The sequence below is a fragment of the Toxoplasma gondii genome, chromosome VI (assembly GCF_000006565.2).
Source record: "Toxoplasma gondii ME49 chromosome VI, whole genome shotgun sequence".
Lineage (NCBI taxonomy): Eukaryota > Apicomplexa > Conoidasida > Eucoccidiorida > Sarcocystidae > Toxoplasma > Toxoplasma gondii.
Window position 1 is genome coordinate 2,699,698 of NC_031473.1, and position 20,617 is coordinate 2,720,314.

The following is a 20,617-nucleotide window of genomic DNA, read 5'->3' on the forward strand; positions in this document are numbered from 1 at the left end:
GCCCTTGCATGCATTTTAAAGTGCCCGCTGAAGCAGGCAGGAAGCGTTTTTCCGCTGCAAGGAATGCAAATCAAGCACGCTGTGGCACGACTGTGGAATCAACGTATCAATAAGCGGAGAAGAGGGGCAGTGCATCAGGAAATATTTCTCGAGCTCCGATATCCGCACAGTGGGCGAAACTCCGCCTGTTGCATGGGTAATATATGGAAAACACAGGGTGCATTCGCTTCTCTCGGCCTTCGACGAGCTAGAGCAGGACAGCAATTTATAAGCTCATATCCTTGATAAAGAAATCGGTGTTGTCTTACTCTTCGCAGCTTCCGTCTGGCGCATCGCAGAGCCTCTTGGGCTTGTTTTTCATTCTCAAAAAACGTCAGCATGCTCTTCCAGTTACACTTTCGACTAGAGCACCTCTCAAAGCTGTTTTGTTTCTCCCACAGGAACATTACTGAGACAACGACCGGAGCGTGCTTCACCGCGAAACTGACCATTACGTGCAAGCTCTTTCCTTGGCCTTTCGGACTGAACGGTAGCATTCGTGTTCCACGCGAATTACCCTTGGCAATCCTGTGGATTCTCGTCTCAGGTAGCCTCGGAATCGTGATATAACAAAAAAACCGCCATTCGCGCACGGCTCCTTGGGACCTTATCGGTCATGCTGCATGTTCCTCTGTGCACACCTGTTTCCTCGTCATGTTGCAAGGTTATAGCGCACCCTTGTCTGCTACGAACAAGAAACAGGAATATATCTTCCTCATTTCCAGCCTTTTCCCCTTTACAAAAACAACACACAGCGGGACTACTGGGGAATGGGAACAGACAATCATTGATTTTCGTTGAGTTGCTTGAGGTACTCCGGAGACGGTCGCGGCATACCACTTTGAGTCAACCGCGAGAAACCACGCTTCGGTGTACGGAATACTACCGAATTTGCAGTTGTTCTGACGAAATATGATTGCTCCTCATCATACCTTGAGGTCAGTCCGTAATACGGAGTGAGGCATCCGTTGACTAAACGGAGGCGTTACCCACTGCTGAAAACCCTTGTTTCCCAAAAATTGCCCGTTGGAATGTGTCTCGTGACTACAACACAAACCGACACACGATTTCTGTAGTAGCACTCCTTCACACTGTCAACCCATTTCTTCCAGTTCTGCTTGTCGCTCGAGACCTCTCCACTGTTCTGCTACCCGTTTGTCATTCAAAGTTCCGGTTAGGTGCGTTCGCTCATACCGGAGATGCAGTGAGAAGTATTCAGCGCGTGTCTTTTTGCGACAGTTGCTTTGTTGACTCTCAAGCTGCCAAGCGACACGGGCGCACGTTGGAGGCTGTTTCATTTGACGCGTCGCGCATGTGACCGATGCCTCGTGTGACACGAGCGGTTTCCAGCCGTCCGCATCACGCGACTCTGTGGCTTGCCTGTCGATTGTCGAGCCGATGCTGGGTCCACCATATTGATGCCACTTCTTTTCCGGATTTTTGCTTACATTTTCTTCACCGAGGGTACTCCCCTGCTCGTTATTTCATGCGTAAGTCATTTCTGCAGCCAGGAAGAACGAAGTTGGCACAGAAAAGACAGACCGACTCCCGTTGCAATTTTTGCGGACCTCACAAGTGCAGTGTTGCAGGCGGTGCGCAGCTTGGCACCCGACGTCGTGGCCTTTATCGCGTCGTGACCTTGTCATGACGCTCACGTCTCTAGGATCCTTTGTTCTTCCACGACGAAATGGCGCTAATTCCCTCGCCGGTGTACGTCGTTCCTCAGCAGGTAACAGTGACGCAGCCTGCGATAATCACCGTCCAGCAGCCCGCAGTTTGCGTTGCAACAACTCCAGTCTACAACGTTTGCATTCCCGTCGCGCCCCCCCCACCCAAAGTAACGGTTGTGACGCCACCTCCAGCCATTCTGGCAACTGTTCCCTCTCAGATGATGCTTTGCCCTCCACCTGTCTACTACCTGGCGTGATCATGTCGGCGTGATTTTCGTATGGAAGAGGGTGGAGTCCGGAGGGTGTCGGCGATTTGGCGAAGGGAGCGCAGGCCGAAGGGGTATACAGTGCAGTAATAGCGCCCAGATGAAGAAAGTTTTCCCTTCCAGCGTTCTTCAGCAACGACCGTACACCGGTGTTCCTTCTTCTCCAGCGACGCGGCTGTTGGCACTCGGCGTCAGGTTGTGGCTGGAAGCTCAGTTTAACATGCGAGAGTGAGCAGGTGTTCCGTGTTACAGTGGAAGGGGGGACGCCTACCGTGGACACCAAAAGGGACAGGCTGAATGCTACAGGACAAAAGCACGATCGAGAAATATGTGGCGTGCGGGGGAAAACAGCACGTTTTCCATGTCGCGGATACGTGGGTTGATTCGTGGTGGGGTGTAACAGGGTGTCTGCCTCTTGGCAAGGGCAGCAGACAGAATAAATGTGCCAGCCTTTCGGGTTATGCCTGCGGAATGCAGAGGCGCATATCTTGGCTTGAAGGCGCTTAGTCGCCTGCTTCTCGCAATGTTCCCGAGACTGCGTTTAGACAGATCTTAGGGGTCCTGTGTACAGAGAAACCGTCACGGTTTTTCTCTGTGATACAGCTAGGGGAGGGCTGTCCTCTGTGTGTTATGTTTCACGGTGTAGAAAATGAGTAGGCGTGCATACATCGGAAACGGTTTGTTCTTTCGTCGCCAGCATTCCTGTTGTTCAGGATGGGGCAAGCCCCTTGTGGCCCTGCCGTTTCAAATGCTGACTTCAGAGGTTTTTTCAGGTGCGTAATTCGCAACATTCGTCTCGACTCTTCAGAAAAACCTAAGGCGAAAGTTTGGTAACTGCCCCTCCCCTAAGTCGCTTTTCACCACACTCCTCACGCCCGTGTCAGGTTAACTCCGTAAAAGACACTGCTCACAGAGGTGTGCAGTGCGCTGGTGCGGCCCAAGCTGTTCGTCGAACAGAAGCCGAAGAAGTGGCCTGGCTTGAAATTGCTACCAGTTGAAGCAGTCACCGTGATGGCCCTTGCACTTGCTCTTGCAACCGTGATACATCACCTGAAGCACGGTGGTTTTGACATTAACCACCGAAGTGGAGTTTACGACTAAAGACACTCCTTATGTTGGACACTGACTGAATTTGTCGCACGGCTCAACCGCTTTTTGTGGAGGGTCATTCAATGCCGAGACCTCTGTTGATAACAGTCTGTGCTTAAGATCGCAACCATTCATTTGGCGAGCAGATAACGTGGAGTCTCTCGACCGAACCCCATCTTGGAGCAGGCTTCTGGGGTCGCAGAAGTCTAATACAACACGATTGGTTAACGACCTATTTCCAGCCGAGCAAAAGCCTTCTCAAAATATCTAGATTTCGGCGGACACTGAGAAAGCGCAGCTGCCGGGCAAGTCAGGCATACGTCCTTTTGTATTCCTACCATTGAAACCGACGGTAACAGGAAACGGTAAAATCACTGGTTCTCAAGCAGCCTTCAAGGGCACTCTGGAGATGTTCACCTCGAGCACTATTCTGAATCGAATCCCTAGATTCGTTACACATACATCACCACATGCGTTCAGGTGGAAAAGCACTGTACAGAATGCCTCTACCCCTGTTAGAGGCCAGTGAGCAAGGGTGCAACAGGGCAGTTACACATCGAATTGTAAGATGCTTTGAAAGAGCTGCTACGGCATTTCAACTGGTGTTTTGGTTGGACTCGAGTCAGCTACAAGGGGAGGATGTGCTGAGGAGCGGTCCCTGCTGCCTTTCAGTACATGCCGATACAAATGCCGTTGATAACGTTTCTGATTGGAACTACCTGGTGTTTGAGCACCAGCACCAGGATCGTTTAGCCAAGAGGATGTGCGCTGCAAGATGCAAACGCTTCCAGACTTTAAGAATACCATCCACCCCAAGGCACATACAACAATGCGTTGTTCGTCGCCCTTCCTCTCCCGTAGCCTGGCTCCCCTTCACTTAGTTTGCCCTGTAGCTGTGAAGTCATTGGATACAGCTTCTTGGAAATATGATGCAATGTACAAAAACATTGTGAGACTCTTCTGTGCTCTAAATTTGTTTCCGCTTCGCAAAACGGATGGCCGCTTCCCAAAGAGGCGCCGAAAAGCTGTGCTTAGCATCTCTATCGTTCATCTGGCCCTCTCACGTCCGTTTACCCATAAAGCACTGTGCACAGGTCACTGAAGTCGCCATCGTTAAAGTTGGACACGCCGATCAGTAACCAAAGCCTGTATAAATCGTGCCTAGCTTCGCCCCATTGTCACGCTTTTTGAAACTGCAAGATAATAGGACAAAGGAAGCACGGGGTCAAATTGCGCTTGTACTCCCGGCTGCGTTTTCCGAGCTTGCTTGTACCCTAGTACCTACTGCATGAAATCGGCATCCGCGTTTGCTCTCTCACAGCATGCCCACTAACCAGGAAGCTAGTCAACTCGAACAACTTGGAACAGGCGACTCCTGAGTCGCGTCCCACCACTACAGGTCTAATGAGTTGCCCCTGTGCGTGGTGCCATACTGTGACGGTTATTCACAGTGCGCCTTCCTCGGAGATGTACTACCATCGGGACAAAAGAGTTTCTGGTGCTGTTTTCCCTCCTCGTTAATACGGGTGATAACAGTAATTCATGTATTACCCCTAGAACATAACCGATGTGGAATAACCTTAATGTCTTAGGATGTTGAATGGTAGCTCTTTCAATTGTCTTAAGGCATACACTGCTGGGGTGCGGTGTGCAGCAATCATAAAGAACATGGTTGTTTGTATCTCATAACTTGAAGTCATATTCAGTATCGTAGGTATGACACCTGGCAGAACGCCTCACCGGCTTCCCGGGTGAGCGCCTGTGTTCTGCCTGAAAATTTTATTAGTTTCACCGTGCCCGTTCGAGTCAGGTTACTTTTATTACGAGTACCTACATAACCGCTTTACGGGGTCCAATTCTCGTTACAAGCACTTCGCTGAGAAAGAGTAGTGCTGAAACTAGGGGATTTTGACAAGCGTTACTCTATGTATAGAGCAACACGGACACATTTTTTTCTCTTTGTCGTGACTCCTTGTTCATTACCAGGCTTTGGACTCCGATGCCTCTTACCCTGAGCCAGCGACGTTATCACTTCGTCTTGGGTTGAATGTCCACTGGGGACCGTGAGATTTTTCGATAGGGTTGTATGTTCCTGTCCATGGGCCAGTGAAGAGCGGATTAATATCTCAGCGAATTACAGACAAAGACTCGATGCTTTCTCTATTGGATCTCTTTCATTTTCCAGTCTTATCAAGCAAATATCCACGTACCAGTTGAACTCAAAACGGAGAGAATCCAGATAACAGCGATGTAGTGTTAAGCATTTTGCTGGTGTTCTTTTTTCGAAACTCGCCAGAAACGCATTCATTCCGTGGCAAGCGTATCGCATCCGAACGAGGCAGAGAATAGGTTTCACAACTTACAATGAAGCCACGATGCCAGGAAACAGCCCCTCACTGTGGATCCACGGATGGTTCCGTGCTTGTACGAAGTAGCGAAAGTAATGTATTCAGGAAAAAGAAAAAGAAACGGTAGACAAAAGAAAACACGCCTACCTGGTCCTGGAGTTTTCCTAATCTCGGACAGCGGACTGCGCTGAGAGGTTCCGAAACCCCATTTCGGCGAAACCTCCGGGGCACGGGGGTCGTATGCGCACGGTCCTGTGAAGAGCATAGCAGCCATTTGGTTTATTTATGACAGGAGAACAGTGCCAAGTGACGGTTACCATTCCAGTAAACGACTCTGCGAGAGAACACGACCCCACAAGTAAACTTAAGCAACAAAGCTCGTCCGACGTGTCAGTTTACCATAACGAATGACCCTACACATTCACCCTCTCCCAAAAAAGGAAGCAAGCGGAACAGAATGAAGCCGGAACGCTGAACCTGGGGGCAGATCCATGGGCTGAGCTGTATTGCTGTAAATGTGAAATGTCATAGGTCAGTGTCCAAACTGTGTCGCTTGAAACTGGAAGGATGCCATTACAGCATGCTAGTAGTGCCTCTCTATTCTTTTGCTTGTGGGTTGTTCGTGACTTTAATGGCGAGCACTGCCGCCTCAAATATATGTTGCATACCAGGCGTGTCTTGTTTTGCCCTGAGAGAGTCTCTCTTCTCCGTTCCTAGTGAGTATCTGTGGTGATATAGGACATCACAAATAAAAGTATACCTTTGTCGGTCGCACATGAAGCTGTCATTCTTTACACATCCATGAGATGTCCGCAACTATACCAGACACCTGGAGTACAGGAATACTTGTGCCAGCTCCAGCCGATTTTTTCTCTTCACGTGTATGGCCCCACCTGATTTTCGCAACACGTCCACTGACAATCATATTACAATTAGACTCCTCCTGCGTTCTTTCTAAATGACGTTTTCCTGTGCTCACGCTTAGGGCAGTTCCCTCGCACGGTAGCACGTGTACGCGCTACACGGCACTTGATCCTCTGGAACTCTCAGTCCGGTAAAATACAGTAAACATCTCACGTGTGGGCGTGGACAGCTCCACCACATGCGCTCTCTCACCGCGACACCTCATGCCCGGAGCTCCACAGAGCAACCGTTCGGCTTACTTTGCTCCTTCACCCAGGCGACTGGGAATGTTGTAGGTTCCAGGGGCTGGTCCATCTCTTTTGGAATAAAATCCGCGTTCACCACTGCCTCCGAGGCTGAGGAGGAAGGCACATGGATCCCGCGCCACCGACAGACTCGAGAATGCCTCGAGTATATCGCAAGTCGCTGTTCTAACGACTTAACCGTTGCCGATCTATATAATACCCGGAAGGCTCGGCTGGTTGATGCATCGTGACGAAAACACCGTGTGAATGGTGCCAAATTTTGCTCGTTGCTTCAGTTTCTTGCTCTACTTCAAATTGTGGCTGTATTTTGACTCATGTTTCCCTAAAAGCACTTGACACTCGTGTCCCTGGATCGCTAGGAAATCCGTACTGTGCTTCCTATCTACGTGCGCCCGCCAAGTTCCCTCCGGGGATCAGGCAGGGCCACAGGAAAGCAGCCGACGGTTCTGGGAATATGAAATTTCAGGCAATTAGCGCTGGTATTGGTTTTGCCTTCCCGAGAGGACCGGGACTTCCACACATGTGGCTGCTCAGCCTCCCGTTTTCCATCGCACTACTGTTGGTAATGCTGCCCGTTGACGCAAACGTCCACTGTGTCCGTGTGTACGTTGAACGGAGTGAGCTCCCTCAAAGGTGTGATGTGGCGGTCACCATTGGGTGCCGCTTCAGTTGATACTAGTCAACGGAGACAACGCTCTTCTGATCGTTCGAACGGTGTCTTGTGAGCGTGGCGGGAGTCAACATGAAAGAACAATATGAGCTATGGAAGCGTCACTACCGATTTGCCCTCATGTCCGGTGTTGTCAACTCGTACCTCCACGCAGGAGGCCGCTTTCGAGGACTGTTTTCAGGGTTGTACTGTCCGGGGCCAGGCGAGCTCGTGGCGTAGTTTTTTCCTCGGACTTGGCTGCCAAACGACCATTGCGGGCTCTTTGGGCTGGCTATGTCTCCAGTCATATTGTATGCACCAGGTCCAGGCGTGCTGCCCCCTGGTTTGGATGCTGCCGGTTTCACGCCGAAGCTGAGGCCAGGTGAACAGCAACAAACAGGAGATGTCGATGATCTGAAGGCGTTTTGTTCGGCCCACTGCATGCACGCTGCAAGTATCTCTCCTGCAAAAGAGGCTTCCTCAGTGTCTCTTTCGGAACTGCTTGTTCTTCAACAAATGTGAGGACGATGGAAATGTGAATGCGATGGTTCATCGGAGCGACAACATATGGCCCTGCCACCACTGCATCTTTCGCCAGAGGTAGTCAACAAATAAGGTTCATTAGTACATAGAGGGCTACCCAAGTGGCATTCGAAACTGACCGAGTCATCGGATAAGGTACGTAGCTCGCAGCAAGGATGATATCCAGGCAGCCGCAACGAACCTGAACTTCCCAGCATCTCTTTCGGGGTAATGTGGATTGTATGCACCGGGACCAGGGCTGTTGTCTTTTCTCTTTTGTTCGCCTCTCCCTGCCATCGAATACTGCGGCGACTCCTGAAGCCGACTGGGCAGCGTGTAAGTGCCGGGACCGGGGACATCTACTTTCAAGCCGCCTCCCGCACGTGAGCGGTTCTGAGTCCCCATGCTGCAACAATAGCAACCCGAACACAGAAAGCAGCCGGTGTGCTTTGCAGGGAAATCTGTGGAATTTGGTTGCAAGTTAATTCGTGGAAGCATTTTTCGCTTTGGTGTGAATGTGCTCCCAAGGACTGGGGCACGACTACACGACCTGGTATTGCCGTGTAAAAAAAAACGAAACAATAGTGAAGGCCTAATGGATCGCCGGTTCCCTATTCATTATAGAATCGCATTTCACCTGTGAACTCTCAATCTGCGCAATCAGGCGGATCAGTCATTGATGGAATTAGCTTGAGGCACGAAGTGCCTGATTTGGTGGTTGAGCTAGCCGAAAGAGACTTGTCTTTCGATCCGCAGCCATGCCGGACGAGCCAAAACATCCCAGCTTCTTCCGTGGTGCCGCAGTACACTACGTCCCCTTAAAGAAAATACATCTCAATCACTGGCTAGTTCCGAACGCGCCCACGGCATCGGCAGCCACCTGCACATTGTCGAACTAGTAGCGCAGTCACTTCGTAAAATAGAGGTTCGCACTTGAATGCGTTTGTGGGCACCGTTACAGCGCAGTCTGCTCGTTATTTCGTTGCCGTCAGGGCTGCCGGAGTGCGGACATGGGACCTTTTAATTGTGCTGGTGAATCTGATGTGGTGTGTGTCTATTTGCATCGGTGGCGGTTTTGCAAACACTGTACTGGCCACGGATTGAATCACCTTGGCGAGTCAATGCAACTCATCTGATCTTTCTGTGACAGGTGCTCGCATACAAGGGGCGAGGTGCCGTGCTATCCTTGTAGGGCAGGATCGTTTTGTTCGTGCATCTAGTGACAGTTTTGCAGATGGGCAGCTTACCCCCACTGAGGCGAAGAGTCGCCCAGAAACCGAGGGCTGTAGGCTCCCGGACCCGGAGTGTTCGGTGCGGAGAACGTTTTTCGTTGGCCGGTCCCCAGACCGTATGATGGGGATCCCGAGTTGTGTTTGACATCGTACGCGCCAGGACCTGGAGAGGAGTCGACTTTCGTAGACGCCCTGCGGCCTGTCATAGACCACTGCGGCGCAGTTCGTGCACTTTGCTTGGAAGGGTCATAGGCACCTGGACCTGGGAATGGTTGAGCCCGTGACCGTCCTCGAACTTCGCTTCCAAAACTATGTAGCAATCAGATAACCAGGGGCATGCACTAACGTCAAACGGTGCTGAGCCGCTCCCTTATCAAATTCGGTTTGCCCTATCGGAAATGGAACACGTCGTAACACCGGAAAGCCTGCTGTGTCCCTCTTTCGAACGACGATAGCCATCTTTTCAACCTACATGCTATCACTTCCACAACATGTTCGTGTGCAAGGTAACTGATTATTAGCTTTTTTTTGTTGATTGCGGCATATCTCCTGGGTAAGAGACGGCTCAAGCTTATCTTGAAGCGTCACGCACCAGCAGCCACACCTCGCGCTAGCAACACAACAGCTGACCAATCAATCAACGACTCTCTTGACGGGTTACAGCTGTTGGAAGTTTTGAGCGACCAGCTAGACTCAGAGCTCGCAGAATCTAACTCTGAAGCCTGCCTCCTGAGGTGACTCACAGTACCAGTATGCGATCCCATGTTTATACCCGCCTGCCGCCACGCCTTTGGAGTGTAGTTTTTTCACGTGTCAGTCACGCGACGGTTCAGTAAAATATACGCTGTCAGTTATACGGTGGCTGGTATGTCGTCTCCTCTTCAGGAGAGTGTTTTGTTGCCTAGCCAGACAGTCGCTGTCTCATGCCACTGCAGCAACTTAGATTTTGTGGAACAACGAACCGGAGACGTAGAAACAGACGTGATCTCCCTACCCGTAGCTCGGAGCTGTGGGAATACTTGTCCGACCTCCGGATTCGTAGGTTCCTGGTCCTGGCGTTGCACTAGCAGAAACAGGCCGTGGACGACCTCCAAATGACCACTTTGGAGCTGACGGTACGTTTGAGAGTGTGGTAAGGTAGTGGTCGGCGACCCTCTCCATCGTCAGTAGGATTTTGAAGAGAGCAGCTGACAACTGGTCTCTAGGAGGGAAGTGAGATTCCGTACAGCCCCGCCACAGACGAATATTTTGTCCAAAGCATCGACGGAAAACGAATTTTTCTGCGCCCTGATAAACACATGAATCTTGTTTGTTGTCGGACACAAGGACAGTGGTCGAAATGCAGTTGTCATCTTGATACGCACTTAATCGACGAAGATGATTGCTGTCCTAGTAATCTAGCACCTCGCATCATATCTTTTGGCAAGCACGGGTGCGAGGTTAAATACCTGGCAGCGTGCTCACAAACACTAGTTAGTCCAGCCTCTTATCGTATCAACGTGCCCGAGATGTTTGACGCAGGCTGGAACAGAATCGCTGTGGAGCACTCACGGTTTGAACCTGTTTGCCTACGAGAGCAGAGAGGTGTACTAATTTTTGAGCTATACCTGATAGTGTAGCTGGGCACCGATGATTTGCAGCCTGTGGACTTTTAGTCTGGGTTTTGTTACGCCGGTGTTGCGTGCGTTACAGGTGTGGAAGAAGATGGAAAAGGAAGGATATCTGCAGAGCCCGCCTGCACCAATCCCAAAGCGATGCTACAACGATATGGTCAGGTCCTCACCTTGGTCCGGTTACTGTCTCACTCCGTTCTCGGGGGTTGTTGTCAGTGGTGTCGCACGTTGTCGTGACCGCGACTGAAAGGAGCTTTCTGCCTCCTGTGCGCCGTTGGCCACCAGGGGACCGAAGCACTATTTCCTGTGTGCTTCTCAGTCGTTCCTAGGATATTTGTTCGTTGGTGGCATTCAACGTGAGAAAGAAGCATGCCGGAACACAAAACAGATGCTGGCACGTTGGACGACAGGAGCTTACAGAAATCGCTAACTGAGACAGCGAGCTTTTCGCTTAGTTTACGTTTTATCGAGGAAAAGGTTGCTCCGTAGTTTCAAGCTTTTCCTTCTTTGTAGGCTCTTATTTCACGTATTGTTGACATAAAGATGGAAACGGGGCCCCCTATGCTTCCAGCCCCATTCCAACAAAGAAGCGCCGATGCATGTGCACAGTATCGACGCCAAACCCGTTGACAACAAATCGCCGATACCCAACTCGTACCCATGTTGTTTTCGGCGAATAAAAATCCTGCTAACCGCTGCATGCGCAGAACGTATTCCAAGATTCCTGCGTTCATACTCTGTGGATCGTCTACGAGACGAAAAAGACAAATGCTCTAGTTTGGCTCTCAAAGCACAATACTGAATCTCCTGATTAAACGGGATCTACCTTGTTGTTTTGAGCGGAATCGGGGGCAAACTTAGGTTTTTCTCCCAGTCGCAGGCATTAATTGGGGATTTCTGTTGCTATTTTCTTAGCAACGACAGACACAATTATCCATCGCAATGCCACCCATCCAAGGTACGGATACGTGCTAGGGCCATACGCTCCGCTTCAAGCCACTAATTCTGAGAAGCCAAGCGATCATACCGACACTGTAAAATGACTCGCAGAGTCCGTGGCTCTTCCTTGGTGTCAGTAGATTTTTCTTGTTGTCTCAGCAGGATAGATTTGGGGCCCGTGTCAGTTTGACAGATGGTCATTCGTCCTTGTTTCCAGCCGAAGTCAGTGTGCACAAGTCGTCTGTTGTCGATGTTAGTCCCCTAAGCAGCCAGATGGCAACTTGAGGGGTCACGAATGCCGTGCATCACAAAGCCCATGAATTCCAGACGATGCAGTTGACAACGTTGAACGACTACAATCCCTGTTCAGTTCGAACTGCAGGTTGCCCAGAGTCCTCTTTAGATTAATCTCCCAATATTGTTCACACCTGTGACTAAAGAGACATTCTTGGATGTTAATATAGAAATCACAGGGAGCTCCTGCAACGCGATGAAGAGACTGCTGAGCCTACATTTTGCTGCCACGACACAACGGGTCGTGCCTACTTTCTTGGTCCATGTAACTGGCAGACTCTGAGCGACATTCGTATCGAGTATGTTTGGTGTTGATACCTACACTGCCACTGCTGTGTTCCTCTGCGTGCATTATGCTGTTGTTCAGTTCGGGGGTTGGTGGAGCACGTTCTCCACCTTCCACTGCAATACCCAGGGCCTCACCAAGAATCACAACGTAAGCAACATCCACATGACTGGATCTCAATGATGCTGAGAAAAAACATACTCTTCTTCTCATTGCGTTCCTGTTTTATCTATGACTACTACATAAGTTGTCCACAACGGTTCACCTCAAGCAGAAAACCGCTTCCCCTGTTCCAAAATCTGCCTCATAAAGCAGGAAGTGAAGGCTGGTCGGTGAAAAACATCATTCCGAAAGCATTGATGGTCTGTTTACGGTCGCATAGTGAAAAACGTTGCTCGCCTGAAATCCGCACGCTGGACTGACTATGTGGGTGTGTTGCAGGACGAGTGACTGAGGACCTTGCACCAGTAGATCCAACGCGCCAGCTCCTGCTGATCTGGGACGCGATGTGTGACTTCCTGTCAGAGCAGGTGCAGCAGGGAAAGGGCGTCACAATCAAAGACTTCGGTGAGGTGTTCGCATCCCCAGAGATTGAAAGCGTTGCGATCTGCTCTGAGCACATTTGTCACTTTTTGCCCGGGAAACCAACGAGCCAATCTCTCTTTGCCGTCACGCGGGGGCAGGCGTACCACTCGCAAACCTGCCAAAGCAGACAGACCTGTAGATAACAATGTCTTGCCCTAGTCTCTTTTGGGGGATTTCGATGAAGTCTCCTTCTAACGAATTTGGGGGGGATCCATGTGTTGAGCTGCACAAACCATCGGTAAGGGTGGAAAGGCGTGCTCTCTGAAGAATAGAGAAACGAATAAGCAGTCGGCCTAGACAAAAGCCTTGCCATGGTGGCCTGAGGCAGTCTCTGCGGACCCCTTACACTTCAGTCAGTGTTTCCTTCGAGACCCCAAGCCGCAGACAGGCAGTTCACAGCATTTGCGCGCCTCCCAATTGTCAAACTCGCATTCGCAGGGTCTTTCATTTTTGAGAGGAGAATCGAAGCCACACCGCCAAAGGTTCCTGAACTGGGGCACGCTCCGGGAGAGAAGGAAGCTGTTATTCCGCGTTTCGTTGTAGCAGACACGCTTATGAAGGAACTGACAAGACAAAACCCAAAGGAAGATATCCGAAGGCAGCACATCTCAGGGTCGATCTTCCAGACAAAGAGAATGACGTAAGAACAGCATATTGACCTTAGTACTTTGGCAGCACTGGGGAACGCGATTGCCCCTGGAGCAGGGATACGCGCCGTTGCCTGTTGACAGGACGTGACTTTGGAAGAGATTTTTCTTATTGTGTTTCATGTTCATGTGGAAGGCTCACAAAGCCCATTGCCGATTGATGTCTGGCGCACCGCCATCGAAGGACTTGTGATCGTTCACGTTACTCGTAACGCTAGAATCTGTGTAAATGATCTCTAGTCTCCTCCGTTACCCAAACAGTCTTCACTTCCGAGCCAAACACTTTAGGGCTGAGGCTTAATACTCAGTCGATTCCCTTTTGGGGTTTTGTCCCACAAGAGTCTTTTTGGTGTTTTCCTATTTCGTCTTCCTAGTTCCTTTCTGATCGCACGTGCCGTTCGATGGAAGCTAGTATTTCATGCGTGTGAGTTTGTATGGCCTACTGCAGTGCCTTGAACCCCGTGCCGATAGCAGCGGGCTGTTACATGAGACGAGACTTGGTGGCGTCCGCCCTCAGTTCGATGTTCCGGGCAATCATTGATCTTGGTAAGTAATTTCAGCGAATAATGGAGTTATCTGTCCTATGTTCAGAGAAAGATATAGCTCATAAACCACAAGAGTAGCGGGACACAGAGCTGAAAGAGACACCCACGTTACTTGACAACCATCTCTCGATGCTAGTCACATCGGCAGATTACTTCAGAGCGGTCCACTCCCCCCAGTTCCAGAATATGCTCGTGCGCGAAAGCTGGCCCGCTGCTCCATGGCTGGATCGTCCGGGGTCTTTACAGGGCTGAACGTGCGCGCTGCAACTCTGTTTTCCGCGTTACATACTCAGTCAGAACAAACTACGATTTGGAGCTAAACATGAAGTTTGCGGTCATCCGCATCAGAGATAGAGCTCTAACGTGTAGTTTCAACAAGAACATTCAGTTAGCTGCCCAGGTCAGTCCCTGCTTAAGCGGCCCTTGACATGTTTTTGGTGAGTCCAATATCGACAGCGTGATTAGAAAGATGCAACAGATGCACCTCCCTTAGCAATATCATGTGCTTCCGCTGCAGAACTAGGGGATGAGGGACATCTGCGCTAAGCCCTTCCTGTTCGACCGGTTCGTCTCAGTTTGCTCATGAGGCAGCTAGGTGGTATTTCCGAGGAAATATTTACTGTCGCATATGCTGCGCTGGGACACTAAACTGGCGGTTCAAGCTTCATATTGTGGGCCCTGGCCAGACAGTGCCCTACTGCCCAATACAGACCGGCAGCTCTCACTCTCAACACTGGTGAGCCCTTTGACTGCAGAGGAAATAAAGCGCGAACAAAAAATGGACAGACATTGACCGTGCCAAAATGAAGTTGAAACCCCGCGTCCACAGCAGGATATTCTTTATACGTGTTTGAAATTTTTGTCCTGTATTATTGGTCAGTCCTCATTTTCGTGTGAGCCTGCCTGCAGCGAACGATTGACATGGGCCCTTCTCACGAGAGCGTCCCAGTATCGCGACGATGGCGCGAAACGCAACTCAGCAAGGCGATGGTCGAGTATCTTGGCGACCCTTCTCCAACGAAAATGAGAGAAAGGCGCAAAGAAACGAACGTGCTTGCGTCTACAGATCTCTCCTCAATTAGTTCTGTGACGTACTCATCCAGATGTTGAGAAGCATTGGTGTGCGCTTTCCAGAAAAAAGAGACGCACTACCCCCTCCTCCAGTTATTCCCCCGTGTTTGGGAGCGAAGGGGTGACTGACTGAATCAGCCGACACGAGCCACGTGATCTCTCACTATTTTGCTTGTGTCTCGCAAAGTTGAAAATAACACTAGTCTATCTCGTATTTGCGCTACTCGATATGTGGGTCATCTGACAAAGTGGGGAGTGGTCGTCGACGATCCATCTGATGATCTGAAAAATGTATCATTCGAGACTCCGGCACGTTCGAACCAGTGAAAGCACTTTTTCGCCCCGAACAGCATCAGTGCTGTTGACTTACAGCAGGCAGACACCTAGTTTGAAGGGGAGCCGTACGCGAGGTCAAGTTTTCGTTACACTCCAGTGTTGGGGAGGAACAGTTGAACACGCTGCTACGCTCTGCACGGGCCCTCCAAAGATCTCTGCCCGATGAACAACTCCCCTCTCGGGGTGCTTTGACGTTTCAGCTGAACGTCCAGCGGCGTTAAAGGCCCTCTAGCAGGTTGTGTCTTCTCTCGTGGTCTTGCGGGCCACAACCTCCTCTACCGCCCGCTCTGTGCATGACCTGGACTCAGCCAAGGCAGCTCCCGCTGACTTTCGCTCCTGCTCGCACGTGCCGCGGTAGTCCCCTCGCCAAGTCTCTCTGTTCACACCTTCCGACATCCGGCCTTTCTCAGGCTCTCATTTAGTTGTTGCCCTGGCCCTGCTGTCCGCCCTGCGGTCGGCGCTGGGGGTTTTCGCGGACCTTTCTCTGCTCAACAGAGCGGACGCGAACGACACGCGAGTGGATAGCGCAGGACACGCAGTAGCACTGCTTGATGTAGAGCTTGGGGAGGGTGTAGGCTGCACAGAAACACAAACAGCAGCAAACAGCACGCCCAGTGCCGCGCGAAATCCTTGACATGCGAATCAAGGCTTCCGATCCCGGCCTTGTTTGCATCTCCGATTTCCCGCCCGATAGAACGGGAGCTGTTCAGTTTTTTGCTGATGGCAATCCCCCCAAATCGGCTGCTTCCCACCAGCAGCTACCCGCCTTGCACGTAATGAACGTACGTGTTCGAAAGTTGAAGCAGTTCCCCTTCTATGCGCACAGAGAGGTAACTGTCAGCCCTTGAAAAGCAAGTCAACCACGCATGTGATTCCCTCAAGCTGCGTGACCAACTGCGATAGTACCCGAGCATCTCTTTTACACCCAACTTCCACGGGGAGAATGGAGCTGAGACGCCCCCGTCCGTTCCCACTCCACAAAAATTCGCACTCAAATGAGTGGGACAGTTGCTGCTAAAATCAACGAGCATCGCCATCTCGAGTATGAATATGAAGTCTCGCTTCCTCACACCCTTCGACCATACGATCTCTAGGCATTTGAGGTTCCATTCCACCGTTGAAGCGATGATCGGTCAAGAGAGTACCAAAGATTATTTCCAGCGTATGTGCCGTTCTTCCGTTTTCCCTTTCACACTTGAAGAGCCAGTAACCGTCCCCAGCGTCCGCCTTGACCCCCTAAGATAACCCTAGCTCGTCTGTAAGCCAGTCCACATGCGGTACGGGCATCGGCGCCGCAGAGTTGGGAATCGCTGGACCCCCGGCGGCCATTTCCATCGCAGAGGATGCGCTGGGAAGAGATGCAAAATACCGTGGAAAAATCCTTTTTGGGGTTGAACCCCCATGCTTTTTGCCGCGGAAAGAATAGTTGGCGCGCCCCCTTCCCGCGGAGCTGGGGCTCGTGCCATCTCTTGCGCTTACTGTTGTAAACAGACGCTTCGCGAAGATCTCTCTGAGAAGAAGCGTCAACGATGTTACGAACGTTGAATCTCTTGATGGCCTTGTCCTTCGGGCAGGAGCGGCCGCAGTTGCTGCAGCGGACAACGGCAGAGTGGCCGCGGCCGTGCTTTGCGCGACCGCCGTTGCGACGCTTCGTCGGCATCTTTACAAAAGGGACGTAAAAGAGATAACAACGAGGGAGGATGCGCACCACACGTAGACACGCAAGAGGAAACAGGAGAGCAGAAAAGGACACGAAGTGTGTTCTCGTCAATAGAGAGAGCCGGTGTTGCTCGAGGCCCTTCCCAATACGCTTTTCTGCCCCCCATGCAGGTCATGCGGCGCTCTCACATATCGGCGCATACGTCGGCATGTTGTGGGGACGATTTCGTGGGGGCTCAAATATAAGCCGAAGCCAAACTCCCACTGTGAGCAGTGCTGCTGCACGACATGAGTTTTTGCCAGCGAACCGCAAATTGCGCAAAAACGAAACATACCCTGGTGTTTCTCTTGCGCGCTTCCGGCTTCAGGCGGTGGACCTTCTTTTTGTCACCAAAAAGGGTTTAGGGTGTAGTCGCTCTTTGTCGTCAACGAGACGCGCGAACTCCTCTCCCCTGACGTGTGTAGTGTGTGTCTCTTGAATCATGGAAGGTCGGTACTAAGCGACTTTCGACGCGTTTGTTTCCAGCTTCCCATATCTACACACGCTGCGTCCGGGCAAAAGTCAGAGCGCTTGTTGCGGACCTGGGAGAGTCACCCTTTCCCCAAGCTGTCGCGATGCTTCCGACGCGGTGTTTGAAGTTTGTAACTCTCTCTACTGCCATGTTGTCCCTCCAAACTCCAAGACTTTCTGCATTTTTCAGCTGCCCACTTCCTTTTCGCCGTTTCAATTTACCCTTTTCCGGTCCGGCGGCCTCTGACCGTCTCTCGGGTGTCTCGTCTCTGCGGACGCAGGAACACGCACGTCGACGCGAACGCGCGCTCTGCGCTTTTCCTTGCTCGCACTCAAAACCGCAAGCTTCGGTCAACCGGGGTTTTTCAGCGCTGAATTTCGATATTCCTACTTCTTTCCTGCTCACTCACGGCGCGTGCGGCTCTAGACAGAGTACAAGAAACGTTCCTCAGCGGCGCTACCAGACCAAGAGAAACATGGCGACCAAGGCGCAGGATGGCCATAAGATCGTGGCCTACGATCCAGAAAATGTGTTCAAAAAGATTCTTGACGGCAAAATCCCCTGCCATAAGGTGCGTACACTGTTTTGAGCAGCTTCTTGGGGGTGCAGTAGGCCAATGAAAAACACGCAGAGAAACTGGTTATGGACTGCGCGGACACCGAATGCTTCGTGGTGGCACGCGAAAATAAATAGTTCACTAAAAAAGCCGAGTAGAAAAGCCAAAGGACTAGTTTGGCGCTCCACCTGCCACGATTTTGACTTGCAGATAGGAAAAAAACCATTTGTAGACGCAGCTGACGTCCTTCACACAAGACGGTGAATCATTGCTTCAGCCCGTCAGCTCTCCCGTACTTCTACGAAACTACACAACTTTGAGTACTTGCAAAGGTCTACTATGTAAGATATTTTCGGTGCCATCTACAGTCTGTGTGCTATTCCCTTGGTTCTGGAATGAAAGCAGAGCCGAAGACCCGGGAATGCACGAGGACTGCCGATTTTCAATTTTAGAATCACCGGCACTTGGTACCACTTTTGAACCAGAGAACAAGCACCGATAGCGCGTCGTTCTTCGGTGGGTTGCAACGCACTGGCAGCTGCTGTGTGAAATGATCTTCACATGTTCCCCATGGCGTCTGAAATGTGTTTGACCAGATTTTCGAGACGGAACATGTCATCGCCATCTTGGACGCCTTTCCTGCAGTCGAGGGTCACTCCCTTCTCATTCCAAAGGCAGATGTTGCTTCGGTCTTTGACCTCGATCCGGAGACCGCGGCGAATCTGTACAAGGAGCTTCCGCGGCTCTGCAGAGCTGTTCAGCAGGTACATGCTGTCGCGTAAATGCAAAGATTCGTGAACGATGCAAATGTGAGACCCCTTTGGCTTGACCCCGAGGAAACGACTTTTCATATGCTTGTCTGCTGGTGCAATGAATTCGTCCGAGGATTTAGCGTGGGATAGTTTTCGCCACTTCCGCAAAAGGCCGTTTGCTTTTGAAGCCTGTTCGTGTTAGTACAGAAGGCTTGCGTGCAGTGTTTTTGCTTGTTTCATCTACTGGATATTTTTGTATTGTACCGTCTTGGCGTTCGGGGGGGGGAGCGGGCGTCGCTCGGCTCACAGTGTATGAGAAACTGAACGTGACTTCGTTTCATTTTTCTCCACTGTGCAGGCGACAGGATGCGAAGGAGTGAACGTGCTGCAGAACAACGGAAAAGCGGCCGGTCAGGTCGTTTTCCACGCACACGTCCACGTCGTTCCGCGATACAGCGGGGATCATCTGTTCAAGCAGTTTGCGAGTGCGAAGGATATGATTCAGCCTGCTCAGGCGGAGATGGTTCTCGCGAAAATCAAGGCGCACCTCTAGAGTCGCTTTCTGTGAAAATAGAGCATATGCCCGACGAGCTCTTTGCGGTGTCCGTTTCAGAACCGTTCCGCTTAGCGGTGGAAATGCGAATGAGAATCCGGACAGGCACAAGATGTCGCGATTCCTCAAGGGTTTGTTGAGCGTTTTTATTCAAGTGCGAAAGTCGAGACAACGGAGCTGGGGGTTGCAGGGACATGCACACGAGGCAGCGGATGTGAAGACTTCCCCTTCCCCCAGATTTTCCACTGCACACCGCAGCCGCGGCGACCGTTGCTTCAAACAGAAAGTTCGATTTGCGCTAACCGGAAAGCCACTGCCGTATGGCACGCGTTCCTGGGTGCGAAATCTGATGTAAATCTGAGTTTCGTGGCAGCCCCAGTTTTCGCTGGGAATCCAAATGATTTGGAAAGAGGTGTACCTCTTGTATTTTATTATTTGTGTCATAAAACTTGAACGAATTCAGAGCCATTTGGTTTCCTCGCGCTGCTGCTTCCAGAGGCACAGCTCTGCTGGCAATTTAGAGTCACAGTACTGGCGTGGAAGGCACTGTCCAACCGATCACACGTAAACGGAGCACGGACTGAACTCCTGTTTTAGATGTGGAATGTCGTGTTCTTCTTTGGTAGCGTCGTATTGAGAACACCACTCCACGGTAGTCTGTATCCGGAAAAGACAAAAAGCAGGGCAGCGTCACTGGCGTGCGCCATAAATAAACGCTTGAGCGTCTTCGGGCGCAGTTTCTCCTGTTTTTGGCGGTGTTACAGTCAGATTGTGAAGCACGCGAGCCTCGGGCGTTTTCTGTGGTAGCCGTTTTCAAAAAGCACATCAAATGCTACGCAGACAGAAAGGGATGGGTCGAGGGATAGGGCGTTTTATCTTCGTGGCGCATCACAACCTCCGGACGGGAAAGGCGGGGTTTAGGAAATTTGCTTCAGGGAAAGAAGTGGTTTCGTACCCAGCAGTCTCTCGAAAGGTTTTGTAGAGACTCTGCATCTCGCACAAATGCCTTCAAACTTGGCATGAGGAAAGATGCATCAGCACACGGTCACAAGTGGATGAGTCGCAAATGCCCGTGTGCAACAGGGGATATGTCTGCGACTTCGCCAGCACGTGAAATGCGGAGAAACTCAGTAGTTCAAACTGGATATCATCGAAAACAGTTGTGGTTTTTATCGTGTCAGCAGAAAGGCATTCGGTCCAGAACTGTATAACACAAATGCAGACAAAATAGTACCTAGGATACTGACTATGAGCCAATTTATATACTGAAAACCACGTTCTTTGG

At 51.0% G+C, this 20,617-nt stretch overlaps 5 protein-coding genes across 5 annotated transcripts; 3 read left to right on the top strand and 2 right to left on the bottom strand.

Moving 5' to 3' along the window:
• Positions 1-1,683: 1,683 nt before the first annotated feature.
• On the top strand, positions 1,684-2,194 carry TGME49_243545 (hypothetical protein; the record flags this gene model as incomplete). Its single annotated transcript, XM_018780679.1, has 2 exons — positions 1,684-1,970; positions 2,143-2,194. 2 exons carry the CDS (start codon positions 1,684-1,686, stop codon positions 2,192-2,194), a joined length of 339 nt encoding a protein of 112 aa, XP_018637515.1.
• A 4,377-nt stretch (positions 2,195-6,571) lies between these two features.
• Positions 6,572-10,145, bottom strand: TGME49_243550 (H-SHIPPO 1, putative; the record flags this gene model as incomplete). Its single annotated transcript, XM_018780680.1, has 5 exons — positions 6,572-6,671; positions 7,396-7,602; positions 7,955-8,158; positions 9,000-9,293; positions 9,979-10,145. The coding sequence occupies 5 exons, from the start codon at positions 10,143-10,145 to the stop codon at positions 6,572-6,574; spliced, it is 972 nt and encodes a 323-aa protein (XP_018637516.1).
• A 1,394-nt stretch (positions 10,146-11,539) lies between these two features.
• TGME49_243560 (hypothetical protein) lies at positions 11,540-14,320 on the top strand (the record flags this gene model as incomplete). Its single annotated transcript, XM_002366814.1, has 6 exons — positions 11,540-11,555; positions 12,198-12,266; positions 12,558-12,683; positions 13,140-13,341; positions 13,797-13,894; positions 14,187-14,320. 6 exons carry the CDS (start codon positions 11,540-11,542, stop codon positions 14,318-14,320), a joined length of 645 nt encoding a protein of 214 aa, XP_002366855.1.
• A 948-nt stretch (positions 14,321-15,268) lies between these two features.
• On the bottom strand, positions 15,269-17,377 carry RPS26 (ribosomal protein RPS26). Its single transcript, XM_002366815.2, has 2 exons — positions 16,780-17,377; positions 15,269-15,876 (listed from the first exon to the last, which is right to left on the bottom strand). The coding sequence occupies exons 1-2, from the start codon at positions 16,958-16,960 to the stop codon at positions 15,719-15,721; spliced, it is 339 nt and encodes a 112-aa protein (XP_002366856.1). The 5' UTR covers positions 16,961-17,377; the 3' UTR covers positions 15,269-15,718.
• On the top strand, positions 17,307-19,895 carry TGME49_243580 (Hit family protein involved in cell-cycle regulation, putative). Its single transcript, XM_002366816.2, has 3 exons — positions 17,307-18,042; positions 18,624-18,791; positions 19,138-19,895. The coding sequence occupies exons 1-3, from the start codon at positions 17,575-17,577 to the stop codon at positions 19,330-19,332; spliced, it is 831 nt and encodes a 276-aa protein (XP_002366857.1). The 5' UTR covers positions 17,307-17,574; the 3' UTR covers positions 19,333-19,895.
• The last annotated feature ends 722 nt before the right edge of the window (positions 19,896-20,617 follow it).